A 15854-nucleotide genomic window follows, 5' to 3' on the forward strand; every position below is an offset into this window, starting at 1 on the left:
CCTTCTTCTTCTTGGTCATCGACAAACTAGTATGAATTTATTAGAGTAGGGGGTAATTGTTGCAGCACTATGTATTCTGAAGTAGTTGTAATGTTAGAAGGTTGTTGCCCGTTGTCTACTTCCATTATTGGCACTCGTACTTCATGTTGATAGTCAGCAAAAGGTTCTGAATCTATCGCATATGCAAGAGATTGGTTAAATCCTGCTGATTCTGAAGGTTGTATTTTTTCGATGACGAAATGGCAATTCTTGTAGGCTGAATCAGTTGTAAGCAAATGTATACACGTACTAAGTTCTTCATCTGAAGTTACAAGCATTCCTTTGCTTGTATTTAGTTTGATATCAAACCATATTTTTAATGCATATCTGGTTAATCAATATTTGCAACTTCACTAATTTTCTTCAGGAAAGTATTGAATGATATGTCCTTATTAAGTAGAACAAGTTTTGTATCATGATCCAAGTATTTGAAATCAGGAGTCCAATTCCTATTGAAAGTTATAACAATGCAAATCGAACTCATCCTGCAGATTCATGTTTAGTGGCAAGTATTAGGAAAGTGAACAGAAGAATTTTTAAGTTGTTTGTGCTGAAGTTTTTACAAATAAACTAAATCACTTAGGCATCTTCTGCTGAAGTTTTTTTGGAAAAAGATGTATGACATAATTAATGAATCCTGCAAAGAAAACTTCAGCTTATAAGTGCTAAAGTTTTTAGAGATAAGCTTAATAACTTCAGCATATTAGCTGAAGTTTTTTTATGATGGTAATTCATCAATGCAGGGGGGGGAAACTTCAGCACCTAGGCCGAAATTTTTTTGGTGCAATATGATTTTTTAATTTAGCCAGTGTAGGAGGAAAACTTTAGTCCTCCTACTTAAGTTTTTAAGTAATAACTAAAAAATTCAGCACCTAGGCCGAAGTTTTTTTGGTGCAATATGATTTTTTAATTTAGTCAGTGTAGGAGGAAAACTCCAGCCCTCCTGCTTAAGTTTTTAAGTAATAACTAAAAACTTCAGCACCTAGGCCAGAGTTTTTTTGGTGCAATATGATTTTTTAATTTAGCCAGTGTAGGAGGAAAACTTAAGCCCTCCTGCTTAAGTTTTTAAGTAATAACTAAAAAAATTCAGCATCTAGGCCGAAGTTTTTTTGGTGCAATATGAAATTTTATCTTATGTTTTATGGTTTTTTACCCAGTGTACGAGAAAAACTTCAGCTTTTAATTATTGACAAAAAAACTTCAGCAACAAAACAATCATATAAAATTTAATATAATTTTTTCTTCGTTGTGTTATTTGCCAGCTCGTTAACTAAATAACTTAAGCTTAGAATGTTAGGATTCATCGTCAAATAGATTTAGAATTGCAAATTCAGCATATCAGTGAAGTTTGTCAAATAACTTCAATCAATCAATTAGAAAACATATAATTCAAAAACTATTTTGAATTCTGGAGATGAATTTGAATACTTACAATGTATTTGAATTTGAATTTGAATGCGAGACGCGTTCTCAGGAGAGACGGACTGATGGAGGAGATACGGAGGAGATCTGGAATTTGAATCTGGGAATACGGAGGAGAGACGGACTCTTATATGTTTTGGAAGGGGTATAATTGTCATATTATTACGGATTTTTTGTTAGTTGGTTAGGAAATCAATAATTTTTAAAAACAAGGTATAGGTTAAAAGGTATCATAAAAATAGTGTACGACTGCAAATCCCCCGTTAAAAAATACATTCTTGCATAGATCCAAGTCATGACCGACTTACTGGAGCTAGAACCACAACCAGAAATAAACAAGGAAAAACAATCTGAATGCAATTTGATAACAAGCCAGTGTGCTATAGTCTAATGATAGAAAAGGGTTGCTACTTATGACCACTACGATACGATTCTACCCAAATAATCAGACTTCAAAGCATAACATGAGGAACAGTCCAAATATGCAGATGTTTTTTTTCTTCTATCTATTATATATAGAGGGATAAGGGGGAGAGGAGAAGTGAGAATGAACCCACCTATTGTATTTGGAGACTTCGCTGGTACCACTAAGAACAACCATTTCAATAAAGAGAGCCAGTATCTCTCATCGCTGTACAACCACATGCGCTTCGTTTATGCTTTCTTGAAGCCGAGCATTTGACTTAGGTTAGGGCCAAAAATAAGATTACAATAAAGAAAGAGCTCTAACCTCCTTGAGCCACAAGTGCAGGACTTGCACTTACGACTCCAAGATGCATCTTTTGCCTCTTGAAGATGAGCACCTTGTTGCATGCATACCAACAGTATGAGATGACCATATTAATAGCTACCCTAGTTTATCAAACTGAACCATGTAACCGTAGCTGCTCAAAATTTATTAATCACTACCTCCATGCAAGCGGTACCTGTTTAGTTTAGGACGGATTTGTTTGGTGGTTGAGCAATAGAAGCTTGAGATTTGTATTGTGGGCGTTCCCTTGTTCCCTTGGGATTAAAATGTAGAACCTTCACGAGGAAGACTTGAGACAGTTGTCACATGGATTAGAACCATTCTTGCAGGAATTTTGGTCAAAGGGCTCTCCAAAGTGTTCAAGTAACAATTTTCTACGGCATTCAGTCTGCAAGTTTAAGGATAATGTGATGTTTAAGAAAATAACATAGAGATGATTCAATAGACTGTCCAGTAACACAAAATTAAGCTAGAATGATGAGGAGGATGCAAGGCATAGAAGTTCTATAAAATATCAATCAACGCACCTTAAGTTCACAGTATCTCTGCATTTTTCGAGCTTGTTCCATCGCCCTCTTCAAGCTTTCTTTTTTATACCCATGCCCACTTCTTAGCATGCAGACAACTCGACTGAAATCCTTCTTTTGGTATAATATGACACACGTAGCGGGAAGGCTGTCTCTTCCTGCCCTTCCAGCTTCCTGATAATAACTTTCAATAGATTTGGACATTGTATTGTGAACAACGAACCGCTGAAAATGTAGAAAGATATCAGTCCACTACCTTATTCCTGAAATGTCAAATGGTGCATACAGTAGAATTTCTAAATAAAAAGAACTTTCGCTCCCACTATCACATCAAGCGCCTCCAGAGAAGATATTAAAATGGTTAATCATCTCCAGAAAAATGTACTAATAATAGGTTTAACAATCTTTCAATGCACCTCTATGGCCTCAGCCTTTCACTCAATTTAACGTTTTTATAGTTGTATCCAGATCATTTATCAATGGCATTTGATTAAGAGTCATATTTGCAACATCATCAGTCATTGATGATCTAATATGATGGAAAGAAGCAGAGAAACAGCATAGTCTACAAGAACTCACAACATCAGGTTTGTCAATTCCCATTCCAAAAGCAATAGTAGCACATACGACATCAACCTCCCCAGAGCGCCACCTCTTCTGAACTGCAACCCTCTGACGAGATGCCAAGCCAGCATGATAGTATGCTGTTTTGATTTTGCATTTCTCATTCAAAAATTTTGAGACATCCATGCACTCACTTTTGGATAGGCAGTACACAATTCCAGATAGATTCTTGAACCGGTCCAATAATAGATTCCCAAGCTGCTTGAGTGGCTCTTTGCTCTTTCCAGTGACTTCATACTTTAAATTAGATCTGTCAAAGCTGGTCTCAAGGACAAGGGCATGAGGAATTCTTAAGGCTCTCAAGATATCCTGCAAAGTGCAAAAACTGTGAAAACCAAGAAACTAGACAGACCGCACAAAAGAGCAAATTTAAGTAGCTGTCTTACTTCACGGACTGCGTGGGTTGCTGTGGCAGTTAATGCCATCACCGGAACATCTGGAAAATTTTGCTTAAGACATCCTAGTAGTCTATAATCCGGTCGAAAATCATGTCCCCATTGGCTGAGAAACAGGTAAAAGGACAGATCAAATACACATTGAGAACACACCTATTGTTTCTCTATTTCTTAAAATCATTCGAAACTGGGACCATAAAATTTCCAATCATTTTCTTGATTCTTGTTACCAATCAGATAAAGAAAGCCTAAAACTATGTTTCAAAAAACATAAGGTTGATATAGGTCACCAACGATATAGGAGGATCTAGTTGTTTGATGGATTTCCTTGTCCCTTATGGTCATCTGGCACATCAGTCTGTGCTATTGTTCTTTGACTTCTTTTCCACCAGCTTCAGTGACTTCTTGAGCAGATAAGATGATATGAGAATAAGGACATACCTCACACAGTGAGCCTCATCAATAACAAAACCAGCCAATTGTCCCTGAAATTAGTGCAGTAAAACTTCTATTTACTAAGACCATCTAGCAATATTCTGGACCTGAAGAAGAAAAAATAACTGCATATGGTATTATATGCTTACAAAATGCTCACCTTTCTATGCATACAATTTAAGGTTTCTTGAAATGACAAATTTCCAGCTATCCTCTCAGGAGTTACATAGAGTAGCTTGCATGATGGTGCATCTTTCCTAGAAGTAAGACGAAAAGATGCAAATCCAGAATATAATGTTAGAAGCAATTTTGCCACAGGATCACAAGACTGCTACAACTTTCTACAAAAGCAAATTACTTTCTAAAGAATACTTGTAGAGAGTTCTGATAGTAAAATCATTTAATAAAGGATGGATTGATGGAATAGTCATAACTTGGCATTTGATATGAAATTATGTCATTAGAGTCAGTCCAAACTGAAAACAAGCACAATTTTAAGGCATTCGAGATTTATTTCATAGCCAAAGGGAAACAAGTGAGAAGAGATTGGGACAAAAGATCAGTGCAGGTAAAAATGTCGGCCTCCTCATTTCCTTTAATTTCAAGAACAATCTACCAAGCTTCTCATTCTTGCAAATAATTATGAAAAGCAAGCAAATTCTTTTTGTCTGTGCTGCAGGATACAAGATGAGACATATTGAAAATGTGGTAAGTTTTCCTGCCAACACATGCGTGCTGGGGGCTTGCATGACCATGCATGCGTATTTTCTGCCACTGTGGCAGGCTCAAGAAGTTTATTATTAGTCATTCTCAAAAATATGTTCTCCTTAAAGGCAACCGGACCAAAGGGGTGGTTATGAAGAAAGACAAGTAAAACCATGCCTTAATTCTTGTAGTACAGCTGCAGCTTGTGAGAGAGTTTGTTGAGAATTCAAAAATGTTGCTGGTATCCCAAACTTGAGGTTAAGCGTGATTATCTGATCTTGAATTAGGGAAAGTAGGGGGGATACAACAATCATAACACCAGGTTGTACGATCGCTGGAAGCTGCATAGCAGGAAAGGAAAATAAAATTAGTGCAAACATTAGTCAGAGTCTTGACAAATTAGTATGATTTTATGGGCGGCTATAATTTCCTTAAGGCCGATCTTGAATTAAATATTGACAATGTTGGGAGAATTTTAAGCATTTGAAATACATTATTAACTGCATAAAATGTAGTCTAAAGAATGTAGTAACAGAGCTTTCTCTGTTTACTTTTTACTTTGAATGAATTTTCTAGCGTTGATGATCAAAATTTTATTGATGACAGAAAGGGCTAATATCTATTCTTTTTATAAAGAGAGTGAAGCCATATAATAGCAGCATACAATGGTAAAAATCCTTCCACAACATATGGTTTGTTGGTAAGTTGTGAAATGTAAAAATAGGATATTGTTCCATAGAAGCGAGAGGAATATGAATAGTATGAAAATGCTTTGTGTTCATGTACTTTAGGTGTAAAGAAAGGATACCTGGGTGTCTAGACGACTGGGTTAACCTTTTCGCAAACCCACACTTCGTAGATATTTTCAACAGCAAACATTAGTATGATTTATCAAAAGAAAACTTTAAGATCTTCATATGCAACAATGGTGAACAGTCACTCCAATAGGAAACTGTCACCATTTCTTTTAATACAACGTTTTTTTCTAGCTTTTCCCAACATGGGGTTCTTTACGGCTTATGCAGTACATCCCAAGGTAAGTTGATGAGTGACAGAATAGGAAATCATGCCAAGTCCCCAAACTAAAAGGATTGCATACTTCAAGCAAGATGTTAATTTTTATGTGCTCTCTGGACAACCCTTGTGAAAAGATATTGCACATTGACCTTAAATATGATTTATGTGTCTGAGATGAACATAGTCATATAACTTTCTCCAGTGTAGTGTGTGAATAGTAGCTGACTTCTCATAAGGAAACTGAGGATAAGATAACATAGACCATACAACAAAATGTGAGCACATAAACAACAGGAGAAGCAGTGACGCAAGATTTTCATCTTTTGGCAGACAAGTCTGCAACTTTTTATGCATTGGAACTTGTGCTCCAACATTTCAAAAACCAGATTTAATTAACTGCCAGTTCAATATAATAAAGAAGTTCTTGTGATCATGCATCGCTCTAGACAATACTTGGGGAAAGGACCAGCTGAATGGTAAAGAAACCTACCTGGTAGCAAAGACTTTTACCACCTCCAGTTGGCATAAGAACAAAGCAATCACGCTTTTGAAGACATGCTTGACAAGCTTGATGTTGTAGAGGTCGAAAGGACCTGTTTCCAAATACTACCACATTTGCCAGTTCAATAGGATCCAACCTTTGCAACTCCTCATAACTAAGGGTTCTATCCCCATGATTTGATGCCAAGGAGGACTCCATTTCAGCAGAGACTGATGAAAATGAACCTTCAGTAACCACACTCGTATAATCCTTTCGACAAGGGCAGAGCAGGGATAGGAGGATTTCAGTCAGTACTCGATGAATTGAAGGAAGAAAGGTTTAACTAGAACAAGGGTGATCACACGTCAGCTAACAGTACATTATATAGCCATTCATTTAGGTCTCAGCTATTTGAAAGAATTTACTAGATGATTCAACGCATGTTGTTCTAATGCAATGCTGCAGCATATATTAAGTATGAAGTAAATTCAGAAAAGAAAAAGAAAACAATGAAACTAAAACCAAAAGCAAAAAAAAAGGAACAATTGAAGCGAGGTTGAAGTATTGAACTAAGACATGATTTGCAGCCGAAAAGAAATAAGATAACATCACCTAGAAATGCTGATACTTTAAGAAATGAACAATAAAACAGTTGATAGAAAGCATTATTCAGGCTAAATAAATACTACCATTGACACTGAGGTACAACGTCCTCCCTGGTGGCTTCTGTCAAGACAAATCTTAGAGGTAGAAGCAACATCCCCTTTGCTTGCACATCTCATACCTATCTCTTCACTGTCACTTGAAGAATCCAACACCACTGCTTTTGCATGCCTGTGTTGTTGGGGTGAATCCTCAATAACATGGACATAGGTCGTAGAATCCTCATCACGTTCAACTTTACAGTCGTCACGAACATCCTTAGCCCACATATCAGCTAGAGCTCCACAAGCCTCTGATTCAATGGCTTGCAAATCATCCCAATCCTCAGTGTCTTGCATTGATTCTGCCAGCGCCGCAAGAAAATCATCTCCACAATGCTCCACGCTGATGAAAGCTCGCCCATCATCACCTTCACAAGTAAATAAATGAGTACTTTAATTATTCAGCCAACTACTCTTATATTAGAACCATGTAACTTGTCTAGTTCTAAAAATATAAAAGAATATCAATCAAGTACGTCCTGAATTCTGAACTAGTTGAAGTCACCTGTATGAATCTTTTCATAACTAGACTATTTTTCTCACTAGTCGTCAATTTACTACAACGCTCCTCCTATAATTGGACTTGTGACCAGCTATGTTTTGGGAAACAAACTTAGGCAGAGCTTATGTTTTAAATAACTTATGTCCATTTTTCCTTTTAACTTTTATAATGCCAATGTACTAAGCTTCCGCTTCCCTATGCACAGGGTCAGGGAAGAGCCGGACCACATTTGGTCTATTCTACTTGAGTTTCTGCACGAGACTGTTTCCACTTATATAGAGTTTGTCATTCAAATAACTTGTTTTTTTTTTTTTTAAACTTTTATAATGCTAATTTATGAAGTGATATTTGTATTTGTCTTAGGGTTCAGTTTGGGGCAAGGAATGGGAAAAATTTGAGGGGTGCGGGAGTTACCGTAGAGTTCAATGAGGCGATTCAAGCACATGTTTGCGGAGTCTTCATCAAAACCGAATTCAAGAGCTAAGCTTATCAACCGAACTTTCTCTAACTCGAGATCGTCGTCCTGCTCCTGATTTTCTCCGGCGTCTCCAATCTCCGCCTTTCGCGGACGCCGCAGCGGTGGCCGTCGTTGGTTTTCCCGCGCTTTCATTTGCTTTTTCAGAATCGAACCTTTTTCCTACGACAAAAAATGTATTACGAGATTTTATACTAGTGCTTTGTTAAAACGACAACGCTTCGTTCTGTAATGAGAGAATTACCTGACAGTGGTTTGTGTTGGGCTTGGGCCTGGATATGTTGGGCCAGGAGCTCACTGCTTAGTTGTGAGGCTGTCACCCTAGTTTTTGGGGTGAAATTCAAAAATAGCCAGATTTACAAATGGTAATTAAAAAATAGCCACAATTTCAAAAGTAATCAAAATTTAGCCACTTTTCATGTAAAGATAAATTTGAACGAAAATACTGTTTAAAATGCGGAAAATATTTCAACATAATATACTAGAGTTCCAGCATAATATACTGGAGTTCCAGCATAACTAGTTATATAAAGAGTTAAATATATAAAATATAGAGAAAATATATTATTAGCAGATCTAAAAATTTATAGCCAATAAAATATATTTTTAAAATTTGTATTATATACATATTTTATATATTTTTTGGCTAGTGAATACTATTAGTTTCGGCATCTGGCCGATTTTGTATTTTGCCCTAAAATATATACCGATTATGTATAAAGTGTATATATATTAAACATTAATTTATAACAAATATACCTCTGTCAACTATTATTTGAAGGGCGGCTACACCATGTAGTTTTTCTTGGTCTTTTTAACAATTAATATTTTGGCAAAAAATTGTATAAGTTTTTAACAATTAGTTCTATTTAATACCGTGAAACAATAAATACTAAGTTGTAAAGTTATACTGTATTTTCTATACTTTCTGTACATCTCAAATTATTATTTTGAAACCTTGAGATTATCTGTATCTATCATTTCTAAGCAAGGTGGCTGGAAATTAAAATAAAGAGGATGATAATCAAAATCACGACAGTTATATAGGAAAAATATCCAGAAAACAACGTACATCCATTTGATAAGTAAAATAAAATTTGATATCATTTCGATACATACTTCTAATGATTTGGAGCTAAAATTAGAGAAACACAGAATTTAATAATTTTTCCGCACTGATTTTTGTTTTTTCTTATCTTGTGGTCTTTAAACTTGTTTGTTACTAAATCATCATCCTTTTCTCCACCTTACCTACTTTTATGAGGGAAAAAATAATTATCAACAATGTCTCCCCAAACTCAATAAGTACATGCCGTTTGTTAAGTTAGGTGCCTTTTGTATTTTGATGACCCAACAGACTTTGTATAAGAATCAGATTGGGAACCTGTTACACATTTTTAAAGTGTTCAAAAACAACAAGACTCATCTGGTACAACTCCCAATAACTTGAGTCAAAGAAACGACAGAGGGAACAGATGACTATCAGTTCCTCTGACAATACATGTCAACTCTCCGCAACAGTCACTTTATAGAGCATGCTTTGTACCGGATAATTGTTTACATCATCCCAATGACCTCACTTACATATTATCAACTTGAGGAAAGGGAAACACACACACTTGAACAACGCTAAATCGTCAAGTCGTTCTCTCAAGTGTGTTGCAGACTGTGTGTGACATAAAGGCTTTAAGAACAAAGTAACAACAGAACGAAGGACCAGATCTCAGCCCTGTGTTATCATATGTCTTTATTATTGTTGTGCCCTTGTTAGTGCTATCTACTTGTAACTCCTACCCAGCTTATTTAGAAGCATTCTGTAGGAGATCGTTTATAAAATTATAAACCTTGTGTTTTGTGTTTTGGCTAGAGTTAGTCAAAGTGTGAGCTTTGTAATAGAGTTATTACAAGTAGGTGGGATTGAGAGTTTAATTCCTAGGTTACAATAGGTTGTAATCTAAAGTTTGCTCAGTTAGTTAAGTTGAAATCCTACGAGTGTAGGTCGTGGTTTTTAATCTCGTAAGCTGGTAGTTTTCCATGTAAAACTCTACTGTCTCATTTACTTACTACTGTGTGTCTTCTATGGGAACTGCTAGAGAACCGGGTTCTCTATACAGTTTGGTGGACTCTTAGTTTTCATCAATTGGTATCAAAGCAGGTTCTTTCTATAAAGCTAACACCTAGAAAGGATCCACATAGCTACTCCACCAAACTTTGAAGAATGTCAATCAACCTACAGACCACCAAGATTCAATGGACAATACTACGGATGGTGGAAGACAAAGATGCATGATTTTATCATGGCTGAAGATTCTGAGCTCTTGGATGTCATTTGTGATGGACCTTTCGTCCCCATGAAGACATTGGCAAGCCACCAGTGACAGTTCCAAAGACAAGGAAGGAGTACAACGATGTCGGCCGCAAATCCATAAAGAAAAACTTCTGAGCAAAAGAGATTCTTGTCTATGGTATTGGACCAGACGAGTACAACAAAATTTCTGCCTGTCAATCTGCCAAGGAAATCTGGGAGGCTCTCCAAACAACACATGAAGGAACAACTCAAGTCAAGCATTCAAAGATCGACATGCTCACTATTGAGTATCAACAATTTAGGATGGAGGATGATGAGTCCATTCAGGACATGCATACCCGATTAACCTCCATCATCAATGAGCGTCACTCTCCGAGAGTGATCATTCCAAGGAACAAACTCGTCAGAAAAATACTCAGTGTACCTGGCTCTTGGTAAAGCAAAGTCAATGCTATCATAGAGGCAAAAGATCTACAAAAGCTTACCATCGATAAGCTCATTGGAAATCTGAAGACCTATGAAATGAATAAAAAGAAGGACCATGAAAAAAGAGAACCCAAAAAGGAGAAGAACCTGGTCCTCAAAGTATACAACAATGACTCAAGTGGTGAGGATGCTAAAATGGCCTATCTGACAAAGAGTTTTCACAAAATGGTTCGTAGAAATGGAGGCATTCAAAAGGCTATGACTTGTGTCATAAATGCGAAAAGTTAGGACATTTCATCAAAGAATGTCCTCTTCAAAAGCAAGACCAGTACAAGCACAACATAGACAAAATAGCTAAGAGAAACTCGGTTCCTGACAGGAAATTCAAGAGAAAAGATGTCACTAAAAATGTTGTGAAACAACCCTTGCTGCATAGGAAGATTCCTCCATTGAATCTGAGGGAGATGATAAACAAGGTGACACCTCCATGATGGTCGTTAAAAGTGAAGCAGCTGAATATGACTCTATCTTTGTCTTGATGGCAAAATCTAACGAGGATGAAGATGATGATGACAATGAGACATTTCATCAAATACTATCCTCTTCATAAGCAATATTAGTACAAGAACAACATAGAACAACTAAGAGGAACCTGGTTCATGACAGGAAATTGAAGAGAAAAGATGTCACTGACAATGTTGTGAAACAAGCCCTTGCTGCATGGGGAGATTCTTCCAGTGAATCTGAGGGAGATGATGAATAAGGTGACACCTCCATGATGGTTGTTAAAAGTGAAGTAGCTTAATATGACTCTATCTTTACCTTGATGGCAAAATCTTACAATGATGAAGATGATGATGACGATGAGGTAAACTTTCTAGACGTTCAAATAAATTTGAAGTCTTACTCTCAAAAGAAGCTTATATCCTTGGCAAATGTTGTAATTGATGCTTATCATAATCTCATTAATGATAAAAATGTGTTAACTGTGGAACTATGAAAGATAAAACATGAGAGAGATGATTTGGTAGTCGTAGTTGTTGATTTAAGAGAAATCATTGAGGATTTAAAGAAAAAAAGGATATATTAACTAAGAAAATTTAATATGTAGAGCACGAGAGAGATGACCTGTTGGTACTAGTTGTGGATCTAAAAGAAACAATTGAAGGATTAAAAGGGAAAAACATTTCTGGGAACACTCGAAAAGGAAAGAAAATTGCAAGTGAGGCACACCTTAAGCTTGAAAATGAGCTCAAAATGATAAAATCTAGTATGTGTGTTGAACTTGAAAGAAATAGACAACTTCAAGAAGATCTAGGCAGGGTTAAAAGTGACCTAAAAATTCTGTAAAGTGGACTTGGTCCTCCGATACAATCATTGCCATGTATAAAAATAACGGGGGGAACATGCAGGGAATCAGGTTCCAAAAGGAAAACGCTCCTTACAACCCACATAGAAAGTATGTTACTGTCCTTGACAACTGGCTTTGCACTCACTGTGGTACCGCTGGGCACTTCAAAGAAACATGTAAATCTAGATTTCAGTCCCAACAGAAAAATAATTTTTTGTTGAAAAAATACCTACTGCTAAAGAATCTGTTCCTTCCAATAAAAAACGTGTGATACCTTCTTGGATAAGAAGAAGTTTAATTCACCCTTTTTCTCACTATAAGAGACCCAAAACTTATTTGGATTACTAAGTCTAATCTTTGATTGTCTTGTGCAAGGAGCAGTAAAGGAAGCATCCAAAGATGGTATACGGATAGTGTCTACTTTAAGCATGTGACTGGAAGCATTGATGATTTTCTTTCACTCAAAGCCCTGCAAGGGGGGAGTGTGTCATTTGGCAATGACAAAAAGGGATACATTTTGGGAGTAGGAAGAGTTAGGAAGATACTCACTCACTCAATTGAGAATATGTATTATGTGAGTGGCTTGAAATACAACCTACTGAGTGTCTCTTAAATCTGCGACAAAGGAAACAAAATTGAATTCATATCAAAGACTTGCACAGTCGCAAATCTTGTAACATGTGAAGTGGTTCTGATGGCAAAAATATTTAAAAATATCTATGTTGCTGATTTTGAATCCTTGAACACTGGGGATCTTACATGTTTGAGCGTTGTTAATGATTATGCTGAGCTGTGGCACAGAAGATTGGGTCATTCAAGCTTTTCTTTGCTCAACAAGTTGGTCAAGAAGGTTCTGGTTCGTGGGCTGACCAAGTTAAGATTCAAGGATCACAGGGTGTGTGATGCATGTATAAGAGAAAAGCAAGTCAGGTCCTCTTTCTAGCCCAAAAAGGAAGTAAGCACCTCAAGACTTTCATATGGATCTGTGTGGACCTATGAGGGTGCCAAGTAGAGGAGGAAAGAAGTATATTTTTGTCATAGTTAATGACTACTCCAGATTCACATGGACCTCATTCCTCAGAACCAAGGATGAAACTTTTCCAGTTTTACTGCCTTTGTGAAGCAGATTCAAGTGAAGATGAGCCATAATATTGTAAGTATAAGATCTAATCATAACACAGAATTCGATAATTCAAAATTCGATGAATTTTATGTTGAAAATTGTGAGAAAATTGTATAAGTCATAATTTTCAGCTCCTAGAACACCCTAACAAAATGATATTGTGGAGAGAAAAAATAGGACTCTTGAAGACATGGCAAGGACAATGCTGATTGACAGTAGTGTAGCAAAAGGTTTTTGGGCGGAGGCAGTCAACACTGCTTGCTATTTAATAAACAGATGCATGATCACGTCCCTCTTAAACAAGACCTCGTATGAATTAGTGAACAGGAGTAAACCCAATCTAACTCACCTGAGATCGTTTGGCTGCAAATGCTTTGCTCTAAACAATGGAAACGGGGCACTAGAAAAATTTGATGTCAAAAGTGATGAAGGAATCTTTCTTGGATATTCCTCACAAAGCAAAACATACAAGGTCTATAACAAAAAATTCAATGTATTAAAGAAAGCATACATGTGATATTTGATGAATCACACCAATTATGTGGGAAAGATTCACATGATAAGATTGATCAAGAAGGAGAGCATTTAAAGGTTCCCGGAGAAGTTATTGATATGGAAAATGGAAAGGCTGATCTGATGAGCCAAGTCAAGGAATCCAACGAAGAAGATGCAGCAGAACCTCCAACTGATACAAAAGAACTTGGTTCCTCCATTACAACAACTGATGTCGTACAAGGAACTTCTGATACTGGGCAGAGAAGTGGCACTCATTCTTCCATTGATGCTAATAATGGATCCCATTTAGATGAACCTGGGTCTTCTCATAATGAGATTCAAGTGTCTAACTTGAAGCACTTTAGGATTTAAGCCAGATCAAAGACAAGAAGCTCACTTGCCTTTTTAGATTTCCTTTCTCAAATTGAGCCCAAAATATCAAGGAAACATTGAAGGACGCTGACTGGATTACTGCTATGCAAACTAAACTTCATCAATTTGAGAGGAACAATGTATGGAACCTGGTTCCTCGACCCTCAGATAGAACTGTTATAGGAACCAGGTGGGTGTTTAGAAACAAGCTTGATGGGTTTAAAAATACAACAAGGAACAAGGCCAGGTTAGTGGTTCAAAGCTACAATCAAGAAGAAGATGTTAACTATGATGAGGCTTTTGCTCTAGTTGCACGAATGAAAACCATTAGAATTATCATTGCCTTTGCATCTCATATGGAATTCAAATTGTTCCAAATGGATGTCAAAGGTGCATTTCTGAATGGGTACTTAAAAGAAGAAGTTTTCATCAAACAACCATCTGGTTTTGAGTGTCACAAGCATCCTAAACATGTATTCAATCTTGACAAGGCACTATATGGGTTAAAATAGACCCCTCGTGCATGGTATTAAAGGTTATCGAGGTTCCTTCTAGAAAATGGCTCTATAAGAGGAAAAATTGACAACATTTTATTTTTGAAGAAATGAGGGAGGAACCTGATCATTGTGCAAGTTTATGTTGATGACATCATCTTTGGTACAACAAATAATTCCTCGTGTGAAGAGTTTTCCAAGCTTATGGGAAGCTAGTTTGAGATGAGCATGATAGGGGAATTGAATTTTTTCTTGGGGCTACAAGTTAAGCAAACCTCTAAAGGAACTATGGTAAGTCAGTAGAAGTACATTAAAAAGCTCCTGAAGAGGTTCGAGATAGAAAGATAAAAAATCATTGATACTCCTATCGCCACTGTCACTCATCTGTACATGGATGAACCTGGTTCCCCTATGAACGAAACCATGTACAGAGGTATAATTAGTTCACTCTTGTATCTCACAACTAGCAGACATGATATTGTATTCAGCATGGGATTATGTGCTAGATTCCAATCAAGTCCAAAGGAATCTCATCTGAAAGCTGCCAAGAAGATTCTAAGGTGTCTCAAAGGAACATAAGACTTGGTCCTTTACTATCCTTCAAGAGACAACTTCGACGTAATTGGGTATGCTAATGCTGATTATGTCGGTTATCTGGTGGATAGAAAGACTACATCTGACATGGCACATTTTTTGGGGTCATGCTTAATTTCATGGGTACAAAGAAACAAAACTCTATGGCTTTTTCTATTGCAGAAGTTGAATATGTGGCAGCTGCCTCCTGTTGTGCTCAATTATTGTGGATCAAGCAACAACTCGAGGATTGCGTTCTCTGATTGTGTGACATTACTGTGTGACAACACAAGTGCTCTCAACATGGCAAAGAACTTGGTCCAACATAAGAGAACAAAGTATATTGATGTGCGACATCATTTTCTCACAGATAATGTTTAAAAAGGTCTTAACTGCATGAAGTTTTGTAAAACAAAGGACAAGGTAGCTGATATCTTCACCAAAGTATTAAGCACAGAACACTTTGAAAAGAATCGACTAGCATTGGGGCTAATAAAATCAAACTGAGAACCAAGTCTCTCAAGGCTATGAAAGAATGAACAGATAAAACTGCTAAAAGTGTTTTCTGGCAATTTCTAACTCATTTCTATACTGTTATAGGTAAATGATCATGCCCAACTCTTGTCCTAAAAAGG

General features: G+C 36.7%; 1 protein-coding gene across 1 annotated transcript; it reads right to left on the reverse strand.

Annotated features, from left to right (window-relative positions):
- Positions 1-2044: 2044 nt before the first annotated feature.
- LOC104231695 (ATP-dependent DNA helicase Q-like 1) lies at positions 2045-8235 on the reverse strand. The gene is made up of 10 exons (XM_009784740.2): positions 8017-8235; positions 7086-7468; positions 6406-6666; positions 5076-5239; positions 4354-4450; positions 4200-4243; positions 3750-3864; positions 3319-3672; positions 2740-2964; positions 2045-2600 (listed from the first exon to the last, which is right to left on the reverse strand). Exons 1-10 carry the CDS (start codon positions 8210-8212, stop codon positions 2490-2492), a joined length of 1950 nt encoding a protein of 649 aa, XP_009783042.1. The 5' UTR covers positions 8213-8235; the 3' UTR covers positions 2045-2489.
- Between the last annotated feature and the right edge of the window lie 7619 nt (positions 8236-15854).

This window comes from Nicotiana sylvestris, chromosome 1 (assembly GCF_000393655.2).
Source record: "Nicotiana sylvestris chromosome 1, ASM39365v2, whole genome shotgun sequence".
In the NCBI taxonomy this organism is placed as follows: Eukaryota; Viridiplantae; Streptophyta; class Magnoliopsida; order Solanales; family Solanaceae; genus Nicotiana; species Nicotiana sylvestris.

What these genes read in the sequence shown, in the direction of transcription:
- LOC104231695 (XM_009784740.2), bottom strand. Translation starts at nt 8,212, where the DNA reads ATGAAAGCGCGGGAAAACCAACGACGGCCACCGCTGCGGCGTCCGCGA. An exon ending in GATGAGGCTCACTGTGTGAG is followed by an intron (nt 3,865 to 4,199) that starts GTATGTCCTTAT and finishes CCTGTTTCTCAG; the next exon opens with CCAATGGGGACATGATTTTC. An exon ending in AGAGATACTGTGAACTTAAG is followed by an intron (nt 2,601 to 2,739) that starts GTGCGTTGATTG and finishes TTAAACTTGCAG; the next exon opens with ACTGAATGCCGTAGAAAATT.